We start from the raw sequence: 25,513 nt of genomic DNA, 5'->3' as shown, positions 1-25,513 counted from the left end.
TGTGAGAATGCTATTCAAGTAATACACAATTAAATATATTAAAAAAAGTTTAAAAAAAAATTAAAAAAAAGTTTAAAAAAAATGCAATTAAACCGCCGGTTTTCTGGTTTTTCCGGTTTTCACCGGTTTAATGACATCCCCGATCTGACTATTGAACCAGACCGGTTACCAGTTCGACCGGTCCGGTCCGGTTTTTAAAACACTGATCTCATCCAATCTTAACACAGACCATGGAGGAGAGGAAGGACATTTGTAAAGGAAGGACATTTTTAATAAGGAGGGGATGTGAATATTTTTATTGTTATTTTACTTTTTTTGCCAATTTTTTATTATGAGTGATTGATCTATGTTGTTTGTTTTAAATATATAATATGTCTTGCCTTAGTACGATGTTGGCGCGGGGGCAATCATGTTGAAATATAATGTGTCTTGCCTTCCCTTATTTTTGTTTCCATTTTTAATGAAATTGGTCTTTTTTTACTTTGCTCCAAAATTCATTCATGGCATCAATAAACATTTCGGATATCAAAAAACATTAGTCTACTATACATTGACATTATTATGTGACCAAACAGTTCAGAACTAAAATTGAAAGAAGGGAGGGATTGCTCATATTCTATGGGTGTAAAGTGTCTGTCATGCATGACTCAAAGCCAATAGCATTCAGTACGAGTAATTGATTATAATCATCACAATCACCCCCTTCAATCTAGACTACTAAAGTTTTTTTTTTTGACATACCAAGACTACTATAGTTAAAATACAATTAAATATCTTAACCAATCAAATTATAGAGAAATGCTAGCAACACTCTCTTTTGAACACTCTCTCAAACACTGAGTGTTTGAGAGAGTGTTCAAAAGAGAGTGTTGCTAGCACTCCTCCCAATTTTATTTATATATATATATATATATATATATATATATATATATATATATATATATATATATATATATATATATATATATATATATATATATATATATATATATATATATATATAATTTAAATAAAAAGAAGAAATGAGATACTTAAAAAAAACCTCATTCAAATCCATTAATTTCATATGAATGTCCCTTCACCAAGTAGGTTCTTCCTGTAAACAGGAGCTTGTCTCCAAAACACCTCAAAATTTTGGATATAATATAATCCACTGGCCAATTGGATGATCTAAAAATTAAAATATAAACCTTGAAATCATAACAAAAATCCCTTTATTGAATGTAAAAAGGCTCAGAGTAAATTACAGCTCTATCAGTCACGAATTCTCAGAAGCAGAACTGGCATTAAAGCTGAGTAAAATGTCCTCATAGCCAAATATGATTATAATAATTAAGCATAACAGAATATAAATAATAACAGGATTGAATTTGGCTCATATCAAGAAATTCAACCAATTATTCCGATGTACTTCATACAGAAAACTCAGAAGCGCGGATAATATGTAATCATAGCCAAAAGTTTGGTTAGAAATTTTTATAATCAAACCAGGAAGAAGTGTAAGGAGGCAAATTCAACCGATAATGAGAAAGTGAAAAAGAGAGAGAGAAAGAAAGGTTATTGATTTAACACAGATCTACAACAAAATTGCAGAGAATTTAAGTTAATAGAAATTGAAAGGCAAAAACGTGTGATGAAATGCAATGGTTATGATGAGATTGGAGATGCTGGCTGTTAATTTATAGTGCTCCAAAACCCTAAAAACCCGAACTTCCACGGCCCATAGCATGAATAATAACTTGCGCCCTACTCTTTTATTTAACACCACACCACCATAAAACACATAAAAGTCTAGATTGTTCCATAACCATTTGACAAAGAAGTAAGATAATTATATCTTTTATTTATACAGTTTTTGATCGTAACCAAAATTTCCTATTCCTTTTTTTTATTATTATTAAAAAGAGGATCTATTGGCCAAAAAAATAAATAATCAGATAACCTAACATGTCTTAATAAACAAGTCCACACATAATGAAAAGTTTATTATAGATTATAATTGGTAACTAATTTGCACAGTAATTTTCTTTCTAGTAAAATATGGTTGAATTTGATACGTCACTTACTTATGGTTCGTTTGGTTAAATCGAGAGTAGGGGATTTTTTTTTTATCAAAGGGAGATGAGAGAAATGGAGAGGAGAAATTTTAATTATATATATCTTTGGTTCAAAATATGAAGGAGATGAGAATAATTTTATTTATAAATATGTTTGGTTTACAAGGAAAAATATTTTAAAACTAATTTACTTTTTTATCTTTGTAATTTTACCATAAGACTCATGATATTTACGACTTATAATTCAAAATATTTTTGAACCATTTAGTTGATTATGTTTGAGACAAACAAAACGACAAATTGATGAGCAAATGGCAAGAAAACCTTACTAGATCTTATCTTTCTGCTGTGCATTGTTGTAGACATATGTATTGTATACACTTGTTTTTGTAGTATTGCAATGTATACGATTTTATTTATGTCATTTTCTTGGTTTTGTATGTTTCTATGTACAATTTATAACATCACTACATATTATTCTAGACATATATTGCGGGGTGTTACAAAAATGTTGTTATTTTGAAAGCCACCCACTATATTAGATCATAAATTTGGGAGTCAACATGAGGGAGCATTTTTCGTTGGGACTTTTTTCTTTTTGTGAGCAACTCACCTTTGTGAGACACACACCACATACTCACTAAAAATCTTAAGGTGATAGGTGTGTGGGTTCTCTCACTTATAAATGCTCAAGTCCTCACTTTTCTAATCAATGTGGCGCTTCCTCATATTTTTTTCAAAGTTTCCAAATCACATTTGTTATTCTCAACACTCCCCCTCAAGTGTGAGTCTATCCAGAATGTTTTCCATCAAGCGAAAGCTCTTTCATCCATATAGACTTCTACCACTGTTAAGACTCTTCAACAAGACATCTCATACCCACCACCATGTCAGGATGAATTTCGATACAAGTGATTTGGTCCTTCACCCTAACCAGGCTTTGATACCAGTGTTAGGTCATCAATTTGGGAGTCAACATGAGGGAGCATTTTTTGTTGGTTTATTTTCTTCTTTTTGTGAGCAACACTCGTTTGTGAGAGACACACCACATACTCACAAAAAACTTTAAGGTGATAGGTGTGTGGCTTTTCTCACTGATAAATGCTCAACTCTCCATTTTTCTAATCAATGTGGAACTTCTCCACACTTTGTTTCTCAAAGTTTCCAACTCACTTGTTATTCTCAACACAATACATATAATGCGTCCGACTGGATTTTAAGGTGGGCCACTTCAAAGTGGAGAATACATTTTCGAGAAACCATATCTTGTTAGATCGATACACGACATGTTATATGCATTTGCTATAAGATGACTCATTTCAGAGAAACACGTCAATTTTTTCACCGGTGTTGGACCTTTAACACAAGGAAAAAGAGGTGCATGAATTTCAACGAATTTTTTCCCGCATAGCATTGTATATGATTTCTTATGCGCCTTCAACTCTTTGATAAGATGTTGACGGACAAGTGTATGAATCTCCTCTCCATTACCAAACAAAACTAAAACAACACGATAACTGCAATTACCGTCACCTTTGGCATATATAATCCGATCAATATATGTGTGCATAAAAATCGACATTTGTTCAATGTGTATTGTTTTTGGTAAAGGTGGTGAAGATGATGGTATAATGATATGAGAACCTTTGAAATAAATTCTTTTGGAATGTGAAATTGGAGTCTAAAAAAAGTGCTATGACATGTTTGAAATAGGATGAAGATAGTTTGGTTGAATTGTCATTCGATGTTGGTTTGACTTTCTTAGGAACACTCTTTGTTTTCAAATATGTTGTTTCTAGAATGACAGTTTCCCTCATTTTTTATTTGATAGGAAGTTTCATATTATAATCATATTTCAAAAATATCTCTTGAATGACCTCTCATTTTATCATGATAGATATATCTGGCATGCTCTCCTTTACCACTCCATCATCATCATTAAACCGAAGTCTTTTTCAGTGTGAGTAAACCTCATTCATACGTATGAACCTATCAATTTTCATCCTTTTCAAATTCAAACAAGCACACGAAATATGATACATTCTCCTAAGTGTACAACCACACTTTGAGCTATATGAACCTGTTTTTACTGCTTGCTTAGCTTCATGATAAATATAAGTCAATCTCTCTCTCTCTCTCTCTCTCTCTCTCTCTCTCTCTCTCTCTATCTCTCTCTCGATATATTATCGACCAACTATGAATAAATATTTTGATTTTTGAATACATGTTCTATTATTGCGATGCTTTGACCAAATGATGCTTGAATCTAATTATGTTGATTTTGAATCATTTTGTTAACTGATTCCTAGCCCGTACACAAATCGTATTTACTATTTTCCAATCAGATATTCAATGTGGCATGAACATATTCAATTTCTAAAGTGTTTAACTTGATCGGTACAAACACAAACAACCAGATCTTTCACCTGGTATAGGGTTATTCTTTCAAGATATTTTAAGAAATTTGGATGTCACGCACACCCTTCTCAACAATATTACATATTCGACATATAACTCTTCTAAAGAAGAATTTATTATAGCTTTCCAAACATCCATTATGTTTTCCAATATCACACTAAATTTGATAATTTCCCCAATTTTAGCCTTAATTTGTTTGGTCCTTACCGCATGTTTAAGTCCACCTCTTACTTTTTTTGTTATATGATACATTCTCAGTAAGACATATGATGTAGGAAATACCTTTCCAACCGAATCCTTCATTGTGTGATCACTATATGAGATGCAATGAACACCATCCTAAATATAAGTGTCCATTTATAAGGCATTTTTTAAATTGGTCCATAACTCGGGGTTTAAAATTCGAATAAATAAGTTGTGAAATAAGTAACATTTCTAGCTTAAAGTCGCCTAAAATTAAAGTTAGGCGCAAGGACACCAATTTTTCATTCAATTTTTTGTATCTCATATTTTTTTCTTTTTTTTTTTATTCAGATTTTCTTTCCAACCGAACTCGTTAGTGTGTGATCACTATATGGGATGCGGTGAACATCATCCTAAATATAAGTGTCCATTTATAAGGCATTTTTAAAATTGGTCCATAACTCATATTTAGAGAGCTTAAAATTCGAATAAATAAGCTGCAAAATAAGTAAGCTTAAAGACGCCTAAAATTGAAGTTAGGCGCAAAGGCACCACTTTTTCATTCAATTTTTTTTATCTCATAATTTTTGAATTTTTTTGTACCTACCTCCCTATGGGGGTCACCCCCAGCAAAAACCTAAAACTGTCCCTGCTTCGGAGATGCATCTCCGAAGTTATTTTTTTTTTATTTTTTTTTGACTTCGGAAATGCATCTCCGAAAACACCAAAAAAGTGGTGTTTTCGGAGATACATTTCCGAAGTCAAAAAAAATTCAAAAACCGTGAATATTTTCGGAAGTTCATTTCCGAAAATATTGTTGCATTTACAAATTTCCCTCCTTCACTATTTCATCATTTTTCTCCAAAATTTCCCCAAACCCTCTCCAAAACCCAATCAATCTCCATCAATTTTTCGTCCTACAATCAAGTTTCAAACCGTTGATCACGTTAAAGGGAGCATAGAAAGCTACAATTTCAGGTAAACATCTCTCATTTCATCCCCTATTTCACTACATTGATTCAACAAATTTATGCTGAAACTGATATGGTTCGGAAGTTCATTTCCGAAATATATTACCTAACAAATTTCGGAAATGAACTTCCGAGATATGCCCTGGCAATAAAAAAAACTGTTTTGGCCAACTTTTGCTAATTTTTTCATTTGTTAGGTATGGTGCATCCGGACAACATTGTGCAAGACGATGACGCAGTAGTTCCAGTAGTTGTCAGCATTAATAATGATCCGGTTATCGATGTTAATCATATGATCAATGCGGTTGATGTTCAGCAAGAATTTACAAATGATCGGAGCTTCGGTAGTCGCGAGCAATTGATTGAGTGGGTTAGGAACGAAGCTAGTAAACTTGGATTTGGAATTGTTATTTTAAGGTCGGACAACGAAAATAGTAGGCGGAAAGCTTTCGTTGTTTTGAATTGCGAACGGGGTGGGAGTTATGTACAATAAAACCGGGTGCTAAAACACGAGACACGAGATCGAGAAAGTGCGGGTGTCCTTTTAAGTTGCGTGCTACTTGGAGGGTTGATGATTTGTGGCGGTTAACCGTAATTTGTGGAATTCATAATCATGTCTTGGATGCCAAGTTACACGGACATCCAATGGCGTGTCGTTTGTCCCGCGAAGAGAGGAATGTGATATCGGACTTAACGATAGTCAAAGTGGCGCCTCGCAACATACTTGCCGATTTGAAGCGTAAGAAACCGGATAGCGTTTCAAATATCAAACAAGTTTACAATAAACGACACAATCTCAAAGTTTTGAATATGGGCCCTCGGTCGGAAATGCAACAACTTTTGAAACTACTAGGCGATAACAAATATGTTTCAAGCTTCTGAACATCCGAGGACAAAGTTACGGTGCGTGATATTTTTTGGACTCATCCCGAAAGTATCAAATTATTCAACACATTTCCAACCGTTCTAGTCACGGATTCGACGTACAAGACAAACAAGTATAGGCTTCCTCTTCTAGAGATCGTCGGTGTCACCTCGACGGACAAGACTTATTCGGTCGGGTTTGCTTTTTTGGAGTGTGAAAAAGAAGAAAACTTTACATGGGTTTTGGGAATATGCAAGTCTTTGTTTCATGAAGCGAAGCGGTCGGAGACCACGGGGTCGGATAGTTCTTTATGTGGGTGTACCATTAGAACTACATACGGCCTTCCATGTGCTTGTATACTTTCAAAAAAGAAGTTGAATTCACCAATACGCATGAATGAGGTAGCCGACCATTGGAAGAAACTTCGTTTTGATGATTTTGACCCGCCGAAGGAAAATGACTCCAAAATCACCATCTCCGACGAGTTGGAAGTGATAATGGAGAAGTTTGCTAAAGCGGATGACACCACCAAAATGCACATAAAAGAACAATTGCGGAAAATTGCATTTCCGGAGACCACTGATTTGAAACCTCCATCTCAACCGGTTAAAACGAAAGGTACACCGAAAAAGTCCAAAGTTACACAAGAAGACACATCAACAAAACGATCTCCATCCTACTTTGAACATGTTGATGCATCATTCCCGGATTCACCAACACCGAAGTCCAAGTGTAGTGGTAACAAAGGAGCCCGTATTTCGAAGCCACCTCGCACACCGCCGATCAAAAAATCACCGATTGTCTACATTGATGAGGTGCCACTTTTTATGCACAAATATATCGATAACATCGTTGATGTTGGAGGCGACGGCAATTGTGGATATCGGGCCGTTGCGGGTTTGCTCGGTAAAGGGGAAAATAATCACACTTTAGTCCGACGGGAACTCATTGCGGAGTTGACTTCGTATCGGGACATCTACGGCCGACTATATGAAAATCAAGAAAAGTTTGCGAAAATTCATGATGCACTTGTTCCATCACTTACCGGTATCGCTCTGGTTTCGAAGTGGATGTCATTCCCCGAGATGGGTCATCTAATGGCAAGTGCATATGATATGGTGTACGTCGATTTGACGAGGTTTGGACTAAGTGAGACTTTCTTTCCACTTCATAGTCGACCGTCGTTGGACGCGTCGGGCCGCATCATATGCATCGGGTATCTACGATCGCGGCACTTCGTTCAAGTGTTTTTGAAACCGGGTTGTCCTATACCGGCTACTTCTTGTCAATGGACGACACATCGTTCAAATGAGGCGGAGACTTGGCCGGATCCGTTCGTTTCGAGAATGACGGAGTTTGAAGAAATGATGAGCAAAGAGCGCGAGTAAAATAGAGAGCGGTCGAAGAACGTACCTATTTTGGACTTAGGATCCATCGATTGGTTCGGTGAATTTTAGTTTGTTCCTGATCGTTTTTGTTTGTAATGATCATTTTTGTATGTATTGTTGTTTATCATGTAAAATCGGACCGATTCAATACATATATATAAGTATGTTTTATGTCATCATTGTGTAATTTAAGTCTATTTTGAATTCCATTTGTCCAATTTACACAACACACTAAGCAATCAACAAAATGCAAAATTTTGTTCTGTTTCTGCATAATTCGAAAATGAACTTCCGAAATATGCTTGTCTGCCTCCTATTTTCGGAAGTTCATTTCCGAAAAGTCCCCTGAGGCAGGATAAGGTTTGTTGGGCCATCATTGCTCCAATAAGTCTATAAATACAACAAACTCTTCTTCATCCTCTTCACACCACAAAACACAAATGACACAAACCTACCCCCACCTAGCATTCATCTACTTTACCACCGGCTACCCGATGCCGTTCCAATTACGCTTCTCGCGCGACACGCCGTTTGCGGAGTTGATAACGTCGCTCAACACGCTTTTGCACTATCCCGAGAATCGAAAGGTTGTCAAGCTCGAGTACCGCTCGCCATCGCTCAACGACGAGGGAGCCATTGAATTCACACCTTTTGAGATCAAGAACGACGAAGATTTAGCGGTTATGTGGACAACGTTCGACCGATTTTCTTCGAAGGGCCCGATCGAGTTGGACGCGAAACTTCAAAGATCGGCGAACGATGTTATCAAAATGTTGACTCATCCCCACCTACCCGTGTTTAACAATATGTAACTTTAATCTTATGTAATGTGATCGATGTAATCTTCACCCGATTAAATAAAGCGAATCGTTCTTGTTTTTCATCTTTCTTCTGTCCAGACAATATTTCGGAAGTACATTTCCGAATTCCTCCAAGGGGGTGAATTCGGAGATGAACTTCCGAAAACACCACATTTTCTGAAAAATAACTTTATTTCGGAAATGCATCTCCAAAATCAATATTTTATATTAAAAAAAAAAACACTTTTTCAGAGATACATTTCCGAAAACACATTTTTTTTCAAAAAAAGTACGTTTTCGGAAATGAACTTCCGAAACTAGGGGTATTGTGGTAAATTCACCAGAGGTGGCCAAGAAGGTTAGGAGGTGGGTGAAGAAATTTTCTAATTTTTTCTTTTAAGTTTTTGAATTTTTTCAGATTTTTAATAAAAATATTCATGAAAAATATTAATTATTGAATATTTTTCATGTTAAGTTTTTGTAAATAAATTTTCTCAATTTTCTTTAAGGAATAGAACCTTGAGCTTCCTTACTTCCTCAAAAAATATTAAGATTAGATTGTCAGAACTAAAAAAAACACACTCAATAAGGACAAGTATGGAACTATAGTATAGATATGACTTTTTGAGTTGAGGGCTTTCTGCCCGACCCGATGTCTACACCATGTATGATACCGTGTGTTTCTGCCTCAGTGCTAAACAGAAAGGTCAACGAAGTTGGGGACTACTACGTAAATCAGAACTGATAGTATCAAAAATTTAAGAAACATATGCATCAAGCTCATGATAACAGAGAATGATGAAGACATCGTGAACAATTTAAGAATCTATAAAATCCCAATATCATAATGATTTAATTATAGATTCTCTATTGTATTAAAGTTTTGTCAAAATGCACACAAGGTAGAAAGATAATAATCTAATACTTGGGATGATGAAGTACAACATTACAAAACAGAAAATTACTCATCATCCTTATATGGATACTCTTCTGGAACTTGCTTGAGAAGTTTTACTTGCAACTCAAACACATCATCACCTCGAAGCGCATCACGTAGCCAAGTCACCTCAGCCTTCATTGACACCTGAGTACGAATGTAGAAGAATCAGAACAAAATCATGAGTAATCTACTTCATATTTGAGAAGACTAGCAATCAACCTATTAAAGGTTGAAAGCATGAAGTATAATATGTCAAATTTGATAAGAACTAGAAACTTACCATATCCAAGGCTCCTCTAATGACTCCGCTTAATATGTTGCAGTAGTACAGACCTTGATAGTTGTCAGGAAGCTCAACAAAGTCCACCAAAGGATTGTCTTCCAAAATAATACTACAACAAGTTCCTTCAGCATCCCAATTGGTCACGGATGCGGTAACACCGAGGAACATTTTAAAACCAACCTGTATAAAAGAATTATTACAGTTGATAAAAATAGTCATCTTCTGCTTTAAATATGTTTTACTAGTAATAAAATAAAATTAGTAAATAAACCAAAAAATGCTGATCACACAACCAAGTACCAGCATATAGCCCACTCTTGTAGAAGTCATACTAATCAAAATGTGTTGACAGTCACCCAACTGTTAGATATTGAAATTAAACAAAAGTAGCACAGACCAACTACAACATGAAACAAAAGCCAAGAAAATCTAGTTTAACGGGTCGCAGTAGAAATCTATATATGAATTTAGGGTCATCCAACAACAATGGGCCAAGATGATATAATAACAAAAAAATAGTAGTAGAAATCTATATATGAATTTAGGGTCATCCAACAACAATGGGTCAAGATGATATAATATCAAAAAAATAGTTGATGAAGAATGAAGATAAACTTTGGACTTCGCATGATTAGAAAGAGAGAAAAAAAAAAGTTAAACAGCATCCTTAATGAAAGCAAATGTCATTATATCTAGGTCACTTTTTTTTGAACGGCATAACTATAATGGATATACAAAATACTCCATAATGATAGCTTTTTTTGTTTACTGATCATTATGTTGGGCTCAAACCTGAATAATTTTGTTTCGTCAATTCTAACTTCATATGCAATAAACCAGACTGTATTCCATCCGTGTTCTAAAATCAGTTGACTGCCCCCCAAACCAAATACATTTTTCTGATTTGAATGCAAAGTAGCTATAAACTCAAAACTGTAAAATAATGATAATTTGTGTGGCAGGTGCCCCCCTCTATTGTATCTAGTCTAATATTTTCGAATCACATGCATCTACAACATTCATTTCAAGAGTAAAATAATAAACCTATAAACATACTTGTTTATGTGAATTTGGCTAATGCAGAACTTCGAGGATCTAAATCTCCCCATGCTTAAAGGCCCTTACTCTCTCAATAGACAAGAAACTTTTAGTCCCTCCCTCTTACACATCACAGCCTAACCTAACAAATTAACAGGGCACCTTGAATATTCACCTTGTTTTGAAGGTGAATAGCAACATATGCTGTAAGCAAACTGATCAGGATCCAATGATTCCAATTGTCTAAAGTCCTTCTTCACCTGCTCTAGCAGTGTCTATTACAGAACATTTCATACCCTTCTTCTGCAAAACTCTGCAGTACTCCAATATCATTTTGAAAAGGATTGGTATATCTTCATTAGAAAATTCAAGGAAGAATTTCCCATATTGCAGTATAGATTGTAGAACTTTGACGGTTAGCTCCTTCAATTCCCAAAGACCCTTAATCTCTCAACGGACAAGATACTTCTCTCTAACCCCTTTCTTTTATTTATATACACATCAGTCTAACCCTCCTAACTAACAGAGTAACCTATTAATTATTTTGATTAGAAATGATATCTTTATTAGAAGGCTTAAGGAAGAATGTCCTTAGTACCCGATGCATCCCTCTAATCCCTTTTATTTATACACAACATAGCCTAACATAACCAACTAATTAACTAATCTTTTATTCACACGAACACAGTCTTAGTTCTAGTTTGTGGTTATATACCAGCTATACTAAGAATCTCTTTTCCAATGTTCTAAAAAGCTTCAAACATATCAAGCCAAGTACGAAACTTAATTTTTGTGCCCACAAATATGGTTTCCGATATTTATTTATATTTCATGTATAGATTAAGCCAAGAACCAATACATACTGCCGTACGCTCAAACTATTTGATAAAATTTTGCTATTTATTAAAGAGAGTAGGAACTCAACTTTACAGTTTTTACTACATACAAATCAAGCAATTAAGGGGACCCTGGAAAGCTGGATATTACTATAGATTGAATGAATAAGCAGAAGTGCCATTTTTGCATGACCTTCACTACAATGAGGAGAAACATTTTCACATTTTTTCTACCAGCATCTAATGAAACCATACAACAATACAATACCTTTGCAATGACATCAGCTGTCTCTCTGAAATCAACACACCTTGAGACATTAGATTTAGCCAAAAACTCATCAATCAAACGGATTCCAATATTATAACCCCTGAAATACCAACCAAACAGCAAAATTTATATTCATGAAAGTGATCCAACTACAAATACACCAAACTATGGAGCTAAAAACCCCACAAATAGATGTGAAAAAACAAGTTTTACAGCATCAGAAAATAAGAGAGCACTGCATATTAAATTGAGAGAGTTTCAGAATTGTACATCTGATCTAGCTGCTTGTTGACTTCCTCAACTTCTTCCAGATCTGTAAGCAATTGCCGCACAATTGCCCCATATGTCAGAGTAAATAGCTCCGCGTTCTGCAGAATCCAAGAGAAATTTCTAAATTCTCATGCAGATGGATACAATTAACTCAATGATTCCAGTAACTTGAAACAAAATTGTCATTTTTTTAAGTAGAGCAATAAAAAAAACACAAGGGAGAGGAATCTACAGTTTATTGGTGTAAAATTGGGGGAAAGTGGAAAATCGAGCAATGTTATTTTCTTGGATACCAAACAGAGTATAATGAGGGTTTTGTTTTAGTTTGCTTACAACACGTTCAATGTTAGCAAATATCGAATCGCCAGATCGAGGAGCAACAGGAGCCATCGTAAGAGCTCACTCAGATTTGTTTAGCTGCAGAAATAATTAAATTAAATGATTCAAATATGGTAGGAATGAAACAAATCCAATATTTTTAAACTTACCCACAATTTAGGAACCCAATTCAAGATAACCAACAAGATATTAGAAGCACAAAAACCAAAGCACTTTCTCAGACTATATACAGTTTGCCAAAATATAACACAGTAATTGATCAGAGATAGGTTATAGTAGCAACATACCATAAAAAAGCTATTGCCAAAAGAACTAGTAAAATTTGTTCTTACAAGATTGTTTATAATGGATTATTTATATTCTTTATAATGAGAATGGATAGTTTGTAAAATATATTCATCATCTCAGGGTATTTTGGTACAAATATGCATCAATGAATGATTCTTTAATCTATGTCCCGAAAACTAAAGCTACCTAAGTTATAGAACGCAGGAAGTAATGTTAGTATAAGAAGATGACAATGACATGTGCATGTGGGAGTTCTCAATTCGTAGTTATGGCCATAGGTATGAATTAATTTCTCTAGTCAGGATGGCAATTGGGTACCCAAACCAAACACACACCCGCCTCTAACCCCTTGTTACCCAATTTTTTGTCTAATTTTTTAATACCTTGCCCTGCTTATATATTTATTCTATGCCAAATAAATTATATAGCAACCAGACTCTAACCAAATCAATTCTCAAAATAGACATTAAGAGCCTTAATAAAACAAGAAAATTAAAAAAAAAAAAACAAAACATACTTCTTTTTTCTGATGAAAAAACAAATCTTATCCTATTACACTTTACAAGTTACAAGTATAAGTAAATTTTTCGGAAAATGACAAGCTAAAGAACAAAACAAACTTTATTAAATATTGCATCCACATCAAACATCTAGAGATTCCACCAAGATAATAAGTTTTACATGATTGAGAATACTTGAAAATGGACAACAAAGCATCTATTGAGTATCCGATTTGTATGAAAGAAAAAAACACAGCTAGCCAATAATTCATCTACATTAAGCAACATAAAATTTTGAAATTTTGATAGTAACAACAACAACAATAGTAATAAGAATAATCTGATAACAAAATATGATAGAATGCTAGAAGCTAATGTAGCACCGACACCTCTGAAAAAATGTGTGTCTGTTCAGTGTTGGTGTTCGAAACAAACACAGAAATTTGTGATTAAGTTTAATTTATTCATTTTTCAAATTATTACATGTGTCGACGTGTCAGTGTAGTGTCGTGTTTCCGGTGTCCGTGTTTCATAGGCTAGAACTGTGTTATTGGCGTTAAAAGAAACATGTGAAACATTAGAAGTAATGTATATTTTGTCCCATACCCTGAAATTTAATAACTTGACCCATGTTTGTTAAGCAGCTCAGACTAGAAGCAAACACCAGAATCTTAAAATATGAGTACCATCCTTCTCTTAGTAATAGCAACAATAATAAACTGATAAAAATGTGATTTGCAGAGTAATTTATTTTCTCCCATGTCATGAACAAATAATAGAGATTTTAATAATTGGAAAATGAAGCTAATTAACTCAATATCATATCATGAACAAATGAAGCGATGATGCATCAAACGAATGCATGAATATCTACTAAACAGCACTTTTCAAAATCATACAGCATGCGATTTGGGATCTATTTGCCAATAACTGATAAAAAGATTTTTTTGAAAAAATCAATAATTATAATTTCTCCGATCCGTAACAACTCATACCAAGAAAAATCGGATCTGAGATGCAGTGAAGAGAAAGTTTAAATTGAAGAGAAAAGTGAGATGAGATTTAGAAACTATAAACCTTTGGTGTTAGTGAAAATCTTGGTAGCCGGTGATGAGTGATGACTGATGATTGCTCACTCTGCCTTGGGCGATTCCTGCGTTCCGCGTAGGGGACTTGGAGAAACTGATTTGGGGCTATTTTCGTAACTGTGTTACGTGATAGCAGGATAATTTAGCTTACGCTAAGTTTGGATATTAATAAAAATAACCGAGGTTGATAAACTGATGAATGAAATAAATATGTCATTTTATTGTTTGGGTATTTTACGATGGAACAAATCTATTTTGTCATTCTGCTCAAATCGAAGGGTACAAAAAATAAAGAAAAATGATGGAATGCATTTTATCCGATACCGCTTCATTCCATCCGTCTTTAATCAATCCAAACATGAAAATAACTTTATTTCTTTCTATTCCGCTTCATTCCATCCTATTACAAAATATCTAGCGTTATTGTTTAGCCCAACTTTTTATCTACTTTCCTTCTCCTTATAAGGAGTTGGAGGGCCAAACACATTTTTTATAGAGTTCTTATGAAAAAAAGTAGTTTTTTTTTCAAGACAAAAAATTGAATAAAAGGAACTTGTAAAAAAGACGTTGAAACCAACTTTTTCGGAGCTTAAAACACGTGGTCGCTGTTCGAATTCCAATGAAAGCACTTTTCTTTAAAAAAGATGACGCTAGTGCAGTAGACGACAACTTTTCAATTTTTTCTACGGATTCTAACATCTAGAGTTATGTTTTATTTATTCTTTTTTCTTCTTCTTCTTCTGTTTACATCATTATTTTTGTAGATACTAGTATTGTCTAACTTTTTATTCGTTTTGTATATTATATCTTGTTATAGATGTTAATACAACAATTAATCAATACGCATTATTATATATATATATATATATATATATATATATATATATATATATATATATATATATATATATATATATATATATATATATATAACTTTTATGAAAAAACTTTTAAACTAAAAATAACTTTAAAGTTTAAAAAAGGCAAAATACCCTTTTTCGTCCCTTAACTTTCACTCGGGGTCCATTTTGGTCCCTCAATTTTTAAAAAGTTCACATAACTCCCTTATCTTTTAAAATGGTGCCACGTTTATCCTTCCGTTTGGTTCCATTAGTTGTCTCATTATTTTATCATATACGTGGCATTTTAAGAGTGCTGATGTGTCAAATACAGTATTATAGGTTTATATTCTCATTTCCACGAAGTACCATTTTCTAGAAAACTTCATTTCTCTTGTCCATAGAAGACAAAAAGCTCGAAGAAACTTTGGGTACCCTTCTCGCCTGTGCATTGCAATCTGAAGGAATAGCGAGGATTGACACCACTGAATCACAACAGGTATGTCATTTAGGGTTCGTATTTATGTTTCGTATCTAGGTTTCGTTTTTAGGGTTCGTTTTTAGGGTTCTCTTTTAGGGTTCGTGTTTAGGGTCCGCTTTTAGGGTTCGTAAATCAGGGATTGTTAATTTAGGGTTTGTTTGTTCTGATTTAGGGTTATTAAAACACGATTTTTATTTAGGGTTTGCTTTGCTTCAAGTGTAATGGACGAGTTTCTGAATTTAACCATTCACCATAGTGGTGGATTCATTGATATTAACAATGGTCAGTATGAAGGAGGAGACATTGCAAAGTTGAGAATAGATGCAGATACGTGGGGTTATTTTGAATTTGTTGGTGTTCTTAAGGAGTTAGGTTATAGAGAGTTTGAGAGAATTTGGTACATAGATCCTACTAAAGGCATGCTTGAATTAGTTGATGATAAAGGAGCCTTAGATATAGCTGGTCTTTATAGGGTGCACTTAAGGGTTGACATATATATTCAACACACAGTAGCTCAGCCAGAATTTTGTGATATTCCTATAGAAGCAGAAGAGTTAATGTCAAAAATTAATGAGGAATTTACTGGTCTGGATGAAGATAATGTTGTGAGGGCAGAAGATAATGTTTTGATGGATGATGACAATGTTGTGAGGGATGAAGAGACTATTGTGAGGGAAGATTGCACTACTGTGAGGGATGAAGAGACTATTGTGAGGGAAGATTGCACTATTGTGAGGGATGAAGAGACTATTGTGAGGGAAGATTGCACTGTTGTGAGGGATGAAGAGACTACTGTTACGGAAGATTGCACTGTTGTGAGGGATGAAGAGACTATTGTTAGGGAAGAGGTCAATACTGTGAGGGATGAGGACAATGTGGGTGAGGTGAATGATGGGTCTACTACTGATAGTGGAGATGATAGTGCTGATGAAAATTATGAGAGTGCTATGGAAGTGGGATTTGATGATTCATCTGATGGCTTTGATGATTTAGAGGAAGAAGATTTGGATGATTTTCTTGAAGATCTAGAGGGGGAACAAAGCAAACAACAGTTGGATAAAGATGGTTTGGAAGAGGAAATAGCAAATGATAGTGAGGAACTTGAAAGTGGTTGTGATAGTGAAGAAGGTGATGTTAAATAGAAGAGTTACCCAATGTTTAATGTGAAGAAGGACATGGCAGATTACAAGTGGGAAGTAGGAGTGTACTTTAGGTCAAAGGATGACTTCAAGGAAGCTATAACATCATATGCTGTGCAAAGTGGAAGAAATATGAGGTTTACAAAGAATGACAAAGTGAGGGTGAGGGTTAACTGCAAGGATGGGTGTCAATGGGAAGCATATTGTGCTAAATTGCCAAATGAAGAAACATGGGAACTAAGGAAATTGGTTGACAAGCATGAGTGTAGTAGAGAGTATAATGTGAAAATGTTGACCACTAAATTGCTGAGCAAGAGAATTCAAAACTCTCTGAAAACCAACCTAAGGATGAAGATTAAGGACATAAAGGCAAAGGCTCAAAGGAAGTGGAATGTGGGTGTTAACAAGACTAAGGCTATAAGGGCAAGATTTAAGGCTAGAGACATGGTTGATGGATCTTTCTTAGGGGATTATACAAGGATTTATGATTATTGCCATGAGTTGCTAAGAGCTAACCCAGGGTCTACTATCAAGATTAATGTTGATCCAGTCCCATATGGTAATGAGGACCAAAGACCATATTTCAAAAGGCTGTATGTTTGCTTTGCAGCATGTAAGGAAAGCTTTAAGTTATCTAGGCACATCATTGGTCTAGATGGCTGCTTCTTAAAGGGGTTGTGTGGTGGACAGATTCTGGCTGCAATAGGGAGGGTCCAAATGACCAGATGCTTCCAGTTGCATTTGCAGTTGTAGAAGGAGAAAACAGGGATAGCTGGACCTGGTTTTTGCAGTTGCTGATTGATGACCTAGGTGGTCAAGAAGAGTGTTTGACATACACATTCATCTCAGACCAACAAAAGGTCATGATTTATTTTGTTTGTGCAGAATTATGTCTTTAGTCCTTATTTGTATTGTTTATTGATGCATTATATTCTTATGTGAATTTTCAGGGTCTACTACCAGCAATGGATGAACTTTTGCCAGGGGTTGAACAAAGATTCTGTGTGAGGCACCTTTATAATAACTTTAGGAAGAAGTATCCTGGTAAAATGTTGAAAGATGCTATCTGGAAAGCTGCAAGGTCAACCTATGTACAAGCTTGGGAGAGAGAAATGAGGTCTATGAGACTTATTAGTGATGAGGCATATTTACATATGATGAAGATATCTCCAAGATTCTAAAGTAAATCACACTTTAAGGTAACTTGTTATTACTTGCTATGACATGAACCTGTTTGATAATATGTATATGTTTGATAATAAGAACCTGTTCATATGCTGTGTTTAGGTAACTAACAAATGTGATACTCTACTCAATAACATGTCTGAGGCATTCAATAGTGTGATCCTTGAGTCAAGGACCAAGCCTTTAGTAACAATGCTGGAAGAGATCAGGACCTATTTTATGGAGAGATGGGCTAGGAATAGGATGCGGTTTGAGAATTTGCCTGATGATGCAGTGCTGCCAAACATTAGAAAACAAGTGGAGAAAACAAGTACCTACACCAACACATGGATTGTAAGGTATAAATATGTTTGCCCATCTCTTGTATTTAATTAATTATCCATGAGCTGTAATGTGATACTTGGTTATTCTATTGTGTAGGATGTCTGATGAACATATTTTTGAAGTTAAGCATGTGCAAGATCCAGCTGACATGTTCACTGTGAACTTGAAGGACCACATATGTTCATGTAGGAGGTGGGAGTTGTCTGGTTTGCCATGTGTTCATGCATTGTCATGTATGAAGAGTGGGAACTTTAGATTTGAAGATTTCATTCCAGAGTACTATAGGAAGAGTAGGTACATTGCTGTCTACAAACCAGTTATATATCCTGTGAATGGTTCTAACCTATGGGCAAGGACACAATACCCAGATGTGCATCCTCCTAAGTTCAGAAAAATGCCTGGCAGACCAAAGAAGAAGAGGAATCTTGAACAAGGAGAGCTTAATGGTACTGACAGAAAACTTAGGAGGACAGGTCTGATTGTGAAATGCAGTAGATGCAAAAAGTCAGGGCACAACAAAGCTACATGTAAGGTGACAGGGCCTACACAACCAACTACTCAACAAACATCACAACAAACTCCTCAAGGGCCTGCACAACCAAGTACTCAACAAACATCACAAGTAACTACTTCACAGCCAGCTACTCAACAAGTTACTGCACAGCCAGCTACTCAATAAAGTCAACCAGCTTCTCAGACATCCAGAACAAGACAAAGTCCTGCAAAAAAGGCAACAACAAGCAAGGCAAAAAAGCTGGGTGTGAGAAGGCCACAGACTCCTTGGGTACCACCAGGACCAACCACAAGATTAGGTGCATCAAAAATTGGGCCAACAACTAGGAGGACAACACCAACAAAGAGAGCCTCATCCAAGAAGAATGTCTAGCACTTTAGATTTTATATTGGTTATTTAGCACTTTTGGAACTTATTAAACACTTATGGTTTTATGTAATTTGTCTGGTAATATGCAAGTCTTAGGTAATGTTGTTTATGAACCACTTTTGTAATCTGCAAGTCTTAAGTAATGTTTGGAACCCAAACTGGTGTAATCTGCACATCTTAATTAATGTACTCTGTTTTCAAAATTACAACACTAAACTGAACTGGTACATAATTGGTACATAATTGGTTCATAATTGGTACATAATTGGTTCATAAGACTGGTACATAATTGGTACATAATTGATACATAATTGAACACAACATAATGCTTTCAATTTGTTCATAAAACTGGTACATAACTGGTTATATTTGGTTCATAAGACTGGTGCATAATTGGTACATAATTGATACATAATTGAACACAACATAATGCTTTCAATTTGTTCATAAAACTGGTACATAATTGGTTCATAAAACTGGTATACAATACTATTTCACTAACACAAAACCTAATCCTTAAAAAAAACAGGTTACAAACAAAATTATGATAATCATCAAGCTACAGCATTTTCCATATTTCATCATCTTCTTCAATTGACTCTGTATGTGATCAGTCTCTTTCTTTATTTCTTCAGTTGACAATCTAATTTTGACAAACTCCTCTTGTATGTGTTCAATATTCTTTCCAAGCTTCTCCAACCTAACCATCATGATTTGCCCATTGTTATCTTCAGATTCTTCGCAGAACCACTCGAAAAACCCACACCCAGGATGATCAGGTCCCTACATGTCACACACCTTCATGTTCAATTTCATAAATCTAATAAACCAACACTATAAACCAACACTCTGTGAAAAATAACGTACCTTAAAATGAGGACACCCCCAAAATTGTCTTCCAAAACTCTTAGTGGTCTTTGCCCTTCTTAGAATGGCCTTATCTCCACAATAGCAAACTGGTTTCCATGGCAGTTCCGACTTCGTACCAAGCTGGGAGATGAAACTTTCATGGCTTCCTTGTAACATAGATGAAGAAGAAGTTGACGATTTCATTGTTCTGTATTTCTGGAAAACCCTAGCAGCCCGTAAATTCTTCTCACGATGGTGTTTATTCAACAAACCCTAGCCCCCAAATTGTTCAGAATTCGTTTTCCAGAAATAACATTCCTTTTAATGAAGGAGAAGAAGATCCAGGTCATATGCCACGTTGGCAACTCTAAACGGCCGTTTCAATGAAATAGACGGAAAGGATAAACATGGCACCATTTTAAAAGATAAGGGAGTTATGTGAAGTTTTTAAAAATTGAGGGACCAAAATGGACCCCGAGTGAAAGTTAAGGGACGAAAAAGGGTATTTTGCCTTTAAAAAATAATCATAACCAAACAACTTTAATTTTATTTTAAAAGGTCTTATTTTAAACTTTAAATTTAAAGTAATTTTTAAGACTTAAGAAAGTTGGGCCAAACGAATTAAGTCCCCATAACTTAATTTCAATTTTTATTTTGATTCCTTATGTAATAAACGTTACAATTAATTCCTTTAGGCTATGATTGAGAGTTTGAAGGGGAAGAGAGGAAAGAGATTTTAAAAATAGAAAGGATTGGAGGAAAAGAATAGAAAGGTTTTAATTTGGAGGGTTTTGGAGGATTTGGTTTTCTTCATAACACCAAAAACCCCTTAATTTGGGGGAACTCAAAATTTATATTAAAAGAGGGTTTTGGAGGGCTTTGGGTGGCTTATATAAAATGTTCAAATATATTTTTTGTTTTTAAAGTATTTCAAAAAGTAAAAATACATTAATGATAAACATTATTTTATCATTCTAAACAAAATCTTTTTTCAAAAAATGTTAAAAATTTCTCTATATTTTTAAAAAAATATCAATTTTCGAAGCCCTCTCTTCCGTTCCGTTAACTTTTAGCATTTGTGACTCAGTATATTGCATTATATTGAAGTTTTATGATGTTATTTCTCAGACTCCATTTTCACGTTTTAGGGCAAGGTTCTTCTTCTCTTTCGTCAAAATCATTCATCTCCTTCATCATTCTCGTCCTTCCTCAAAATCATTCTTGTCCTTCGTCGTCTCCTTCATCATTCTTCTCCATGAAAATGATTATGTGAAGATGTTAATTAACTCTAGTAACTACTCAAAATCAAACGCTCAAAATTATGGGTCATTTGGATTTGTGGTGATAAGAAACAAATGGATGGATTGTTGGTGCCAAGAAGAATGTGTGATGCATACTGTTACAGATCTCATCAGTGTCAATGTTGAAAAAAAGTTTTGGGGTTGTAGGAATTACAGGAATCAAATAGAGAAGTGATGTAATTTTTTTAAGTGGGTAGGTGATGAAGTAGTTGATGGAGGGGATTTGAAGATTAAAAAGCAAAAAAAGAAGATATTAAAGTTGAAAAATGAGGTTTTTAGCATAAGAGGATTGTTAAAAAATGCAATATTGTTTGCCGTTATTAGTCTACGGTTTAATTTAGTCTTTGTAACCATATATTTGAAATAGAGTTGTGGTCAATATTGTGAAAGTATGTAAGATTCATGTTGCTTGAATGAAATGATTGGATTCAACTATCAATGTTTTTAATATTAATTCTTCTGTTATGTGTTATTGAGTGGTCTGTAACATTGCAGATTGATGATTATATTGAAACAATATTATTACATAAGGGGCTTAGTTGAAACATTGAAAATAAATTAGGGCCTGTAATATTGCAGTTATATGTTGCAGTTTATGTAGAATCGTGTAAGTATTTAGACATAAATTAAATAAAAGGCTTTGCATTATAAAAGCATGAGTTCTTTGACACCAATACAAAATGGCATGAAAGCCTAATGTGTTCATTGATACAAAGTTACAAAAGGGCTTAAAACCTAACAATGTGTTCATTGGCACTAAATAACAAAATGGCATAAAATGATAAGTTTGTGTTTGGGCTTAAAAGGGCATAAAATACATAAAGGCATAAAATCCTAATTCAAGTTGTAGTTGCCTCAGGTTGAGTTGCTTCAGGCTGGTTAGGACTAGGGGTGGCAAAATGGATGAATTAGATTGTTAATGGATGGATCAAAATAATTCATTAGTCTATTAACAATCCACTTAAACTTCCTAAAAAATATCCAATCCAATCCATCCATTAAGAAAAAAATTCATCCAATCCATCCATTTAGATCATTTTAGTGGATGGATGGAAAACTCGATTTTACTGTATTTTCCAAAAACTTGATTTTACTATAATTTTGGACAAATATTGATTTTAATGTAATTTTGGAAAGACACAATTTTACTGTATTTTAAAAAAAACTTGATTTAATTGTAATTTTGGAAAAAGAAAATTTTACTGTATTTTCAAAAAACTCAATTTTATTGTATTTTTGAAGAAAACTCGATTTTACTTTATTTTCAAATAATAAGATTTTACTGTATTTTCAAAAAACATGATTTTACTATATTTTCAAAAAACATGATTTTACTATATTTTCAAAAAACTTGTTTTTATTGTAATCTTGGAAAAACTTGATTTTGCTGTAATTTTGGAAAAATTCAATTTTACTGTAATTTTGGAAAAACTCGATTTACTATATTTTAAAAAAACGGATTTTACTGTATTTTTGGAAAAATTTGATTTTATTGTTATTTCGCAAAAAATTGTTTTTACTGTAATTTTTGAAAAACTCAATTTTACTGTATTTTCAAAAAACTCAATTTTACTGTATTTTTAGAAAAACTCAATTATATTGTATTTTCAAAAAACAAGATTTTTGTGTATTTTCAAAAAACTCGATTTTACTGTATTTTCAAAAAACTTGATTTTATTGTAATTTTGGAAAAACTCGATTTTATTATAATTTTGGAAAAACTTGATTTTGTTGTATTTTAAAAAAAAACTCGATTTTATAGTATTTTCGAAAAACTCTCGATTTTACTATCTTTTCAAAAAACAAGATTTTACTGTATTTTCAAAAAACTCGATTTTACTGTGTTTTCAAAAAACTCGATTTTACTGTATTGTTAGGAAAACTCAATTTTATTGTATTTTCTTAAAATAAGATTTTATTGTGTTTTCAAAAAACTCGATTTTACTGTACTTGCAAAAAACTTGATTTTACTGTATTTTCAAAAGACTCGATTTTACTATTGTAATACGGTGGAAGAACTGACTTTTTGTTTTGTTTTTTGCAAAACATGTTGCGATTAGCAAGAGTCGCCACCGACTTTTATTTTATCCAATTTTATTAGGAAAGGCATAAAAGAACATGAAAGACCTTTAAAAGATTTTGAGTTCGGGGGTCGGTTATACAAAGGGAAGGTGTTAGCACCATTTGTATCTATGGGCTCTTAATTGCTTAACTTTTGTTTAACTTGTTTGATTTACTTGAAATGTGGTGTGTGTTAAAAAACATTTTGTAAAAGAATTAACTTTGTAATAGTTCTCGTATGAACATATACAAAGTATTATCTTGAAAGATGTTTTGAAAAACATGAGGTGTGAAAAGTATCTGAAGATTTGAATTGGTTGTGAGCAAGCAATTAGGAACGACTTACCCTAAGTTGTAAGGTCGTTCTTGTATTTATAGCTTTCTTTGAGAGATAGTACTATCCATACCATTAGTGGGTAGGTACTCCTATTTATTGGATGTGAAGGGACATGCATAGGGTCGTCGTATGGTCATAGAAGGCAACTTGTAAGGATTTCTTAGCATTCGAAGGGACTATCATCATTTTCGAAGGCAACTCAAGGGACTAGATCATATTTCATAGGCAACATCGAAGGGTCATCGAGGGACTATGATCTTTGTATCGAAGGGACTATGATGATTTTATTCGTAGGCAACCTTTCTAAGACATCCCTACGTTCGAGGGACATGACCATTATAATCGAAAGACAACAAGAGAGGTTTACCCTAAAGGTGCAAGTGTGAGAAGTGTTTGATTTCAGTTATTTAATCTTGATTATGGTTAGCTAACGTTCAGTTGATTAGTCTTGTCATACACACCCTAGTTACTAGAAGTTATAAGAGTGCGGAAAGTAAATTGCAGAAAATAAAGTCCTAAGCTATTACATGGCTTTGGGAGCGATACATAATAGGAGGTGCGGAAAGTAAAACCCTAATTAAAACTATTACATCCCATATACAATTACATAATTGAAAAATATGTGAAAAGTAAACATAATTAGCTATTACAACCTCGAAGAATAATTAAATATGCGAATAAAATCGAAGAATCGAGAAGTGGATGAAGATTAGAAGAGATGATGAGTTTTAGGGTTTAGAAAAAGATTTAATATTAATTTTTAAGTGAAAACCTAATTCTAAGTTAAATCTAATTAGTTAATGAAAACAAATTTAATTAGTTAATTATGTACAACTTAATCTAATTACCTAATTAAACCCTAAATGTCAAATTGATTTTAATTATTAAACCCAAAAAATCTAATCAAATTCTAATTAAGGTGAAATAAAAATTATGTCAAAAATTAAATCAATTAAAACCTATATCTAACTGTTTTTTTGTATTTTTTGTAATGATTTTTTTAGTGAAAAAACTAAGTTAAAAGTCCTAATTCTAAATTAAATTACAATTAGTTAAATTAATTAGAATAAAAATTAACTGATTAATTAAAGAAACTAATTCTAATGATTTGTGATTTTTATTGATTAAAATAGTTAGGAATTAATTAATTAGAAAATAGAAAAGAAAAAGGATGAAAAAGGGGTAAAAGAAATTGGGAAAATCTAATCAAATTCTAATTAAGGTGAAATAAAAATTATGTCAAAAATTAAATCAATTAAAACCTAAATCTAACTGTTTTTTGTATTTTTTGTAATTATTTTTTTAGTGAAAAGTCCTAATTCTAAATTAAATTACAATTAGTTAAATTAATTAGAATAAAAATTAACTGATTAATTAAAGAAACTAATTCTAACGATTTGTCATTTTTATTGATTAAAATAGTTAGGAATTAATTAATTAGAAAATAGAAAAAGAATGAAAAAAGGGTTAAAGAAATTGGGAAAAAGAAGAGGATTAAAGAAACTAATTCTAATGATTTGTGATTTTTATTGATTAAAATAGTTAGGAATTAATTAATTAGAAAATAGAAAAAGAATGAAAA

The 25,513-nt window shown here is 33.5% G+C and overlaps 2 protein-coding genes and 4 non-coding genes across 6 annotated transcripts; 1 reads left to right on the top strand and 5 right to left on the bottom strand.

Moving 5' to 3' along the window:
* Positions 1–603: 603 nt before the first annotated feature.
* On the bottom strand, positions 604–699 carry LOC131608501 (small nucleolar RNA snoR8a). Its single transcript, XR_009285757.1, has one exon. It is a non-coding gene; the product is annotated as a small nucleolar RNA snoR8a (small nucleolar RNA).
* Positions 700–1,040: 341 nt separating this feature from the next.
* LOC131608443 (small nucleolar RNA Z278) lies at positions 1,041–1,158 on the bottom strand. Its single transcript, XR_009285703.1, has one exon. It is a non-coding gene; the product is annotated as a small nucleolar RNA Z278 (small nucleolar RNA).
* A 68-nt stretch (positions 1,159–1,226) lies between these two features.
* On the bottom strand, positions 1,227–1,319 carry LOC131608433 (small nucleolar RNA Z223). Its single transcript, XR_009285694.1, has one exon. It is a non-coding gene; the product is annotated as a small nucleolar RNA Z223 (small nucleolar RNA).
* Positions 1,320–1,371: 52 nt separating this feature from the next.
* On the bottom strand, positions 1,372–1,457 carry LOC131608504 (small nucleolar RNA U36a). The gene has a single exon (XR_009285760.1). It is a non-coding gene; the product is annotated as a small nucleolar RNA U36a (small nucleolar RNA).
* Positions 1,458–9,499: 8,042 nt separating this feature from the next.
* Positions 9,500–14,681, bottom strand: LOC131602415 (uncharacterized). The gene is made up of 6 exons (XM_058874521.1): positions 14,522–14,681; positions 12,651–12,734; positions 12,318–12,415; positions 12,048–12,147; positions 9,903–10,085; positions 9,500–9,766 (listed from the first exon to the last, which is right to left on the bottom strand). Exons 2-6 carry the CDS (start codon positions 12,705–12,707, stop codon positions 9,644–9,646), a joined length of 561 nt encoding a protein of 186 aa, XP_058730504.1. The 5' UTR covers positions 12,708–12,734; positions 14,522–14,681; the 3' UTR covers positions 9,500–9,643.
* A 2,325-nt stretch (positions 14,682–17,006) lies between these two features.
* Positions 17,007–19,179, top strand: LOC131605384 (uncharacterized). Its single transcript, XM_058877746.1, has 5 exons — positions 17,007–17,550; positions 17,682–17,851; positions 17,942–18,133; positions 18,279–18,514; positions 18,597–19,179. Exons 1-5 carry the CDS (start codon positions 17,007–17,009, stop codon positions 19,177–19,179), a joined length of 1,725 nt encoding a protein of 574 aa, XP_058733729.1.
* Positions 19,180–25,513: the final 6,334 nt, after the last annotated feature.

Source organism: Vicia villosa, linkage group LG5 (genome assembly GCF_029867415.1).
Source record: "Vicia villosa cultivar HV-30 ecotype Madison, WI linkage group LG5, Vvil1.0, whole genome shotgun sequence".
In the NCBI taxonomy this organism is placed as follows: domain Eukaryota; kingdom Viridiplantae; phylum Streptophyta; class Magnoliopsida; order Fabales; family Fabaceae; genus Vicia; species Vicia villosa.
The sequence above is the reverse complement of the archived record's forward strand: the minus strand, read 5'-3'. Positions and strand labels throughout refer to the sequence as shown.

Excerpts from the sequence above, each read along its gene's own strand:
- LOC131605384 (XM_058877746.1), top strand. The coding sequence starts at position 17,007 with ATGTTTAATGTGAAGAAGGACATGGCAGATTACAAGTGGGAAGTAGGA. Across the intron at positions 17,852-17,941 it reads TCATCTCAGACCAACAAAAG|GGTCTACTACCAGCAATGGA; the intron begins GTCATGATTTAT and ends GTGAATTTTCAG. Across the intron at positions 18,134-18,278 it reads TGAGACTTATTAGTGATGAG|GTAACTAACAAATGTGATAC; the intron begins GCATATTTACAT and ends TGCTGTGTTTAG.
- LOC131602415 (XM_058874521.1), bottom strand. The coding sequence starts at position 12,707 with ATGGCTCCTGTTGCTCCTCGATCTGGCGATTCGATATTTGCTAACATT. Across the intron at positions 12,416-12,650 it reads TTGCTAACATTGAACGTGTT|AACGCGGAGCTATTTACTCT; the intron begins GTAAGCAAACTA and ends TGGATTCTGCAG. Across the intron at positions 10,086-12,047 it reads CAGCTGATGTCATTGCAAAG|GTTGGTTTTAAAATGTTCCT; the intron begins GTATTGTATTGT and ends TCTTTTATACAG.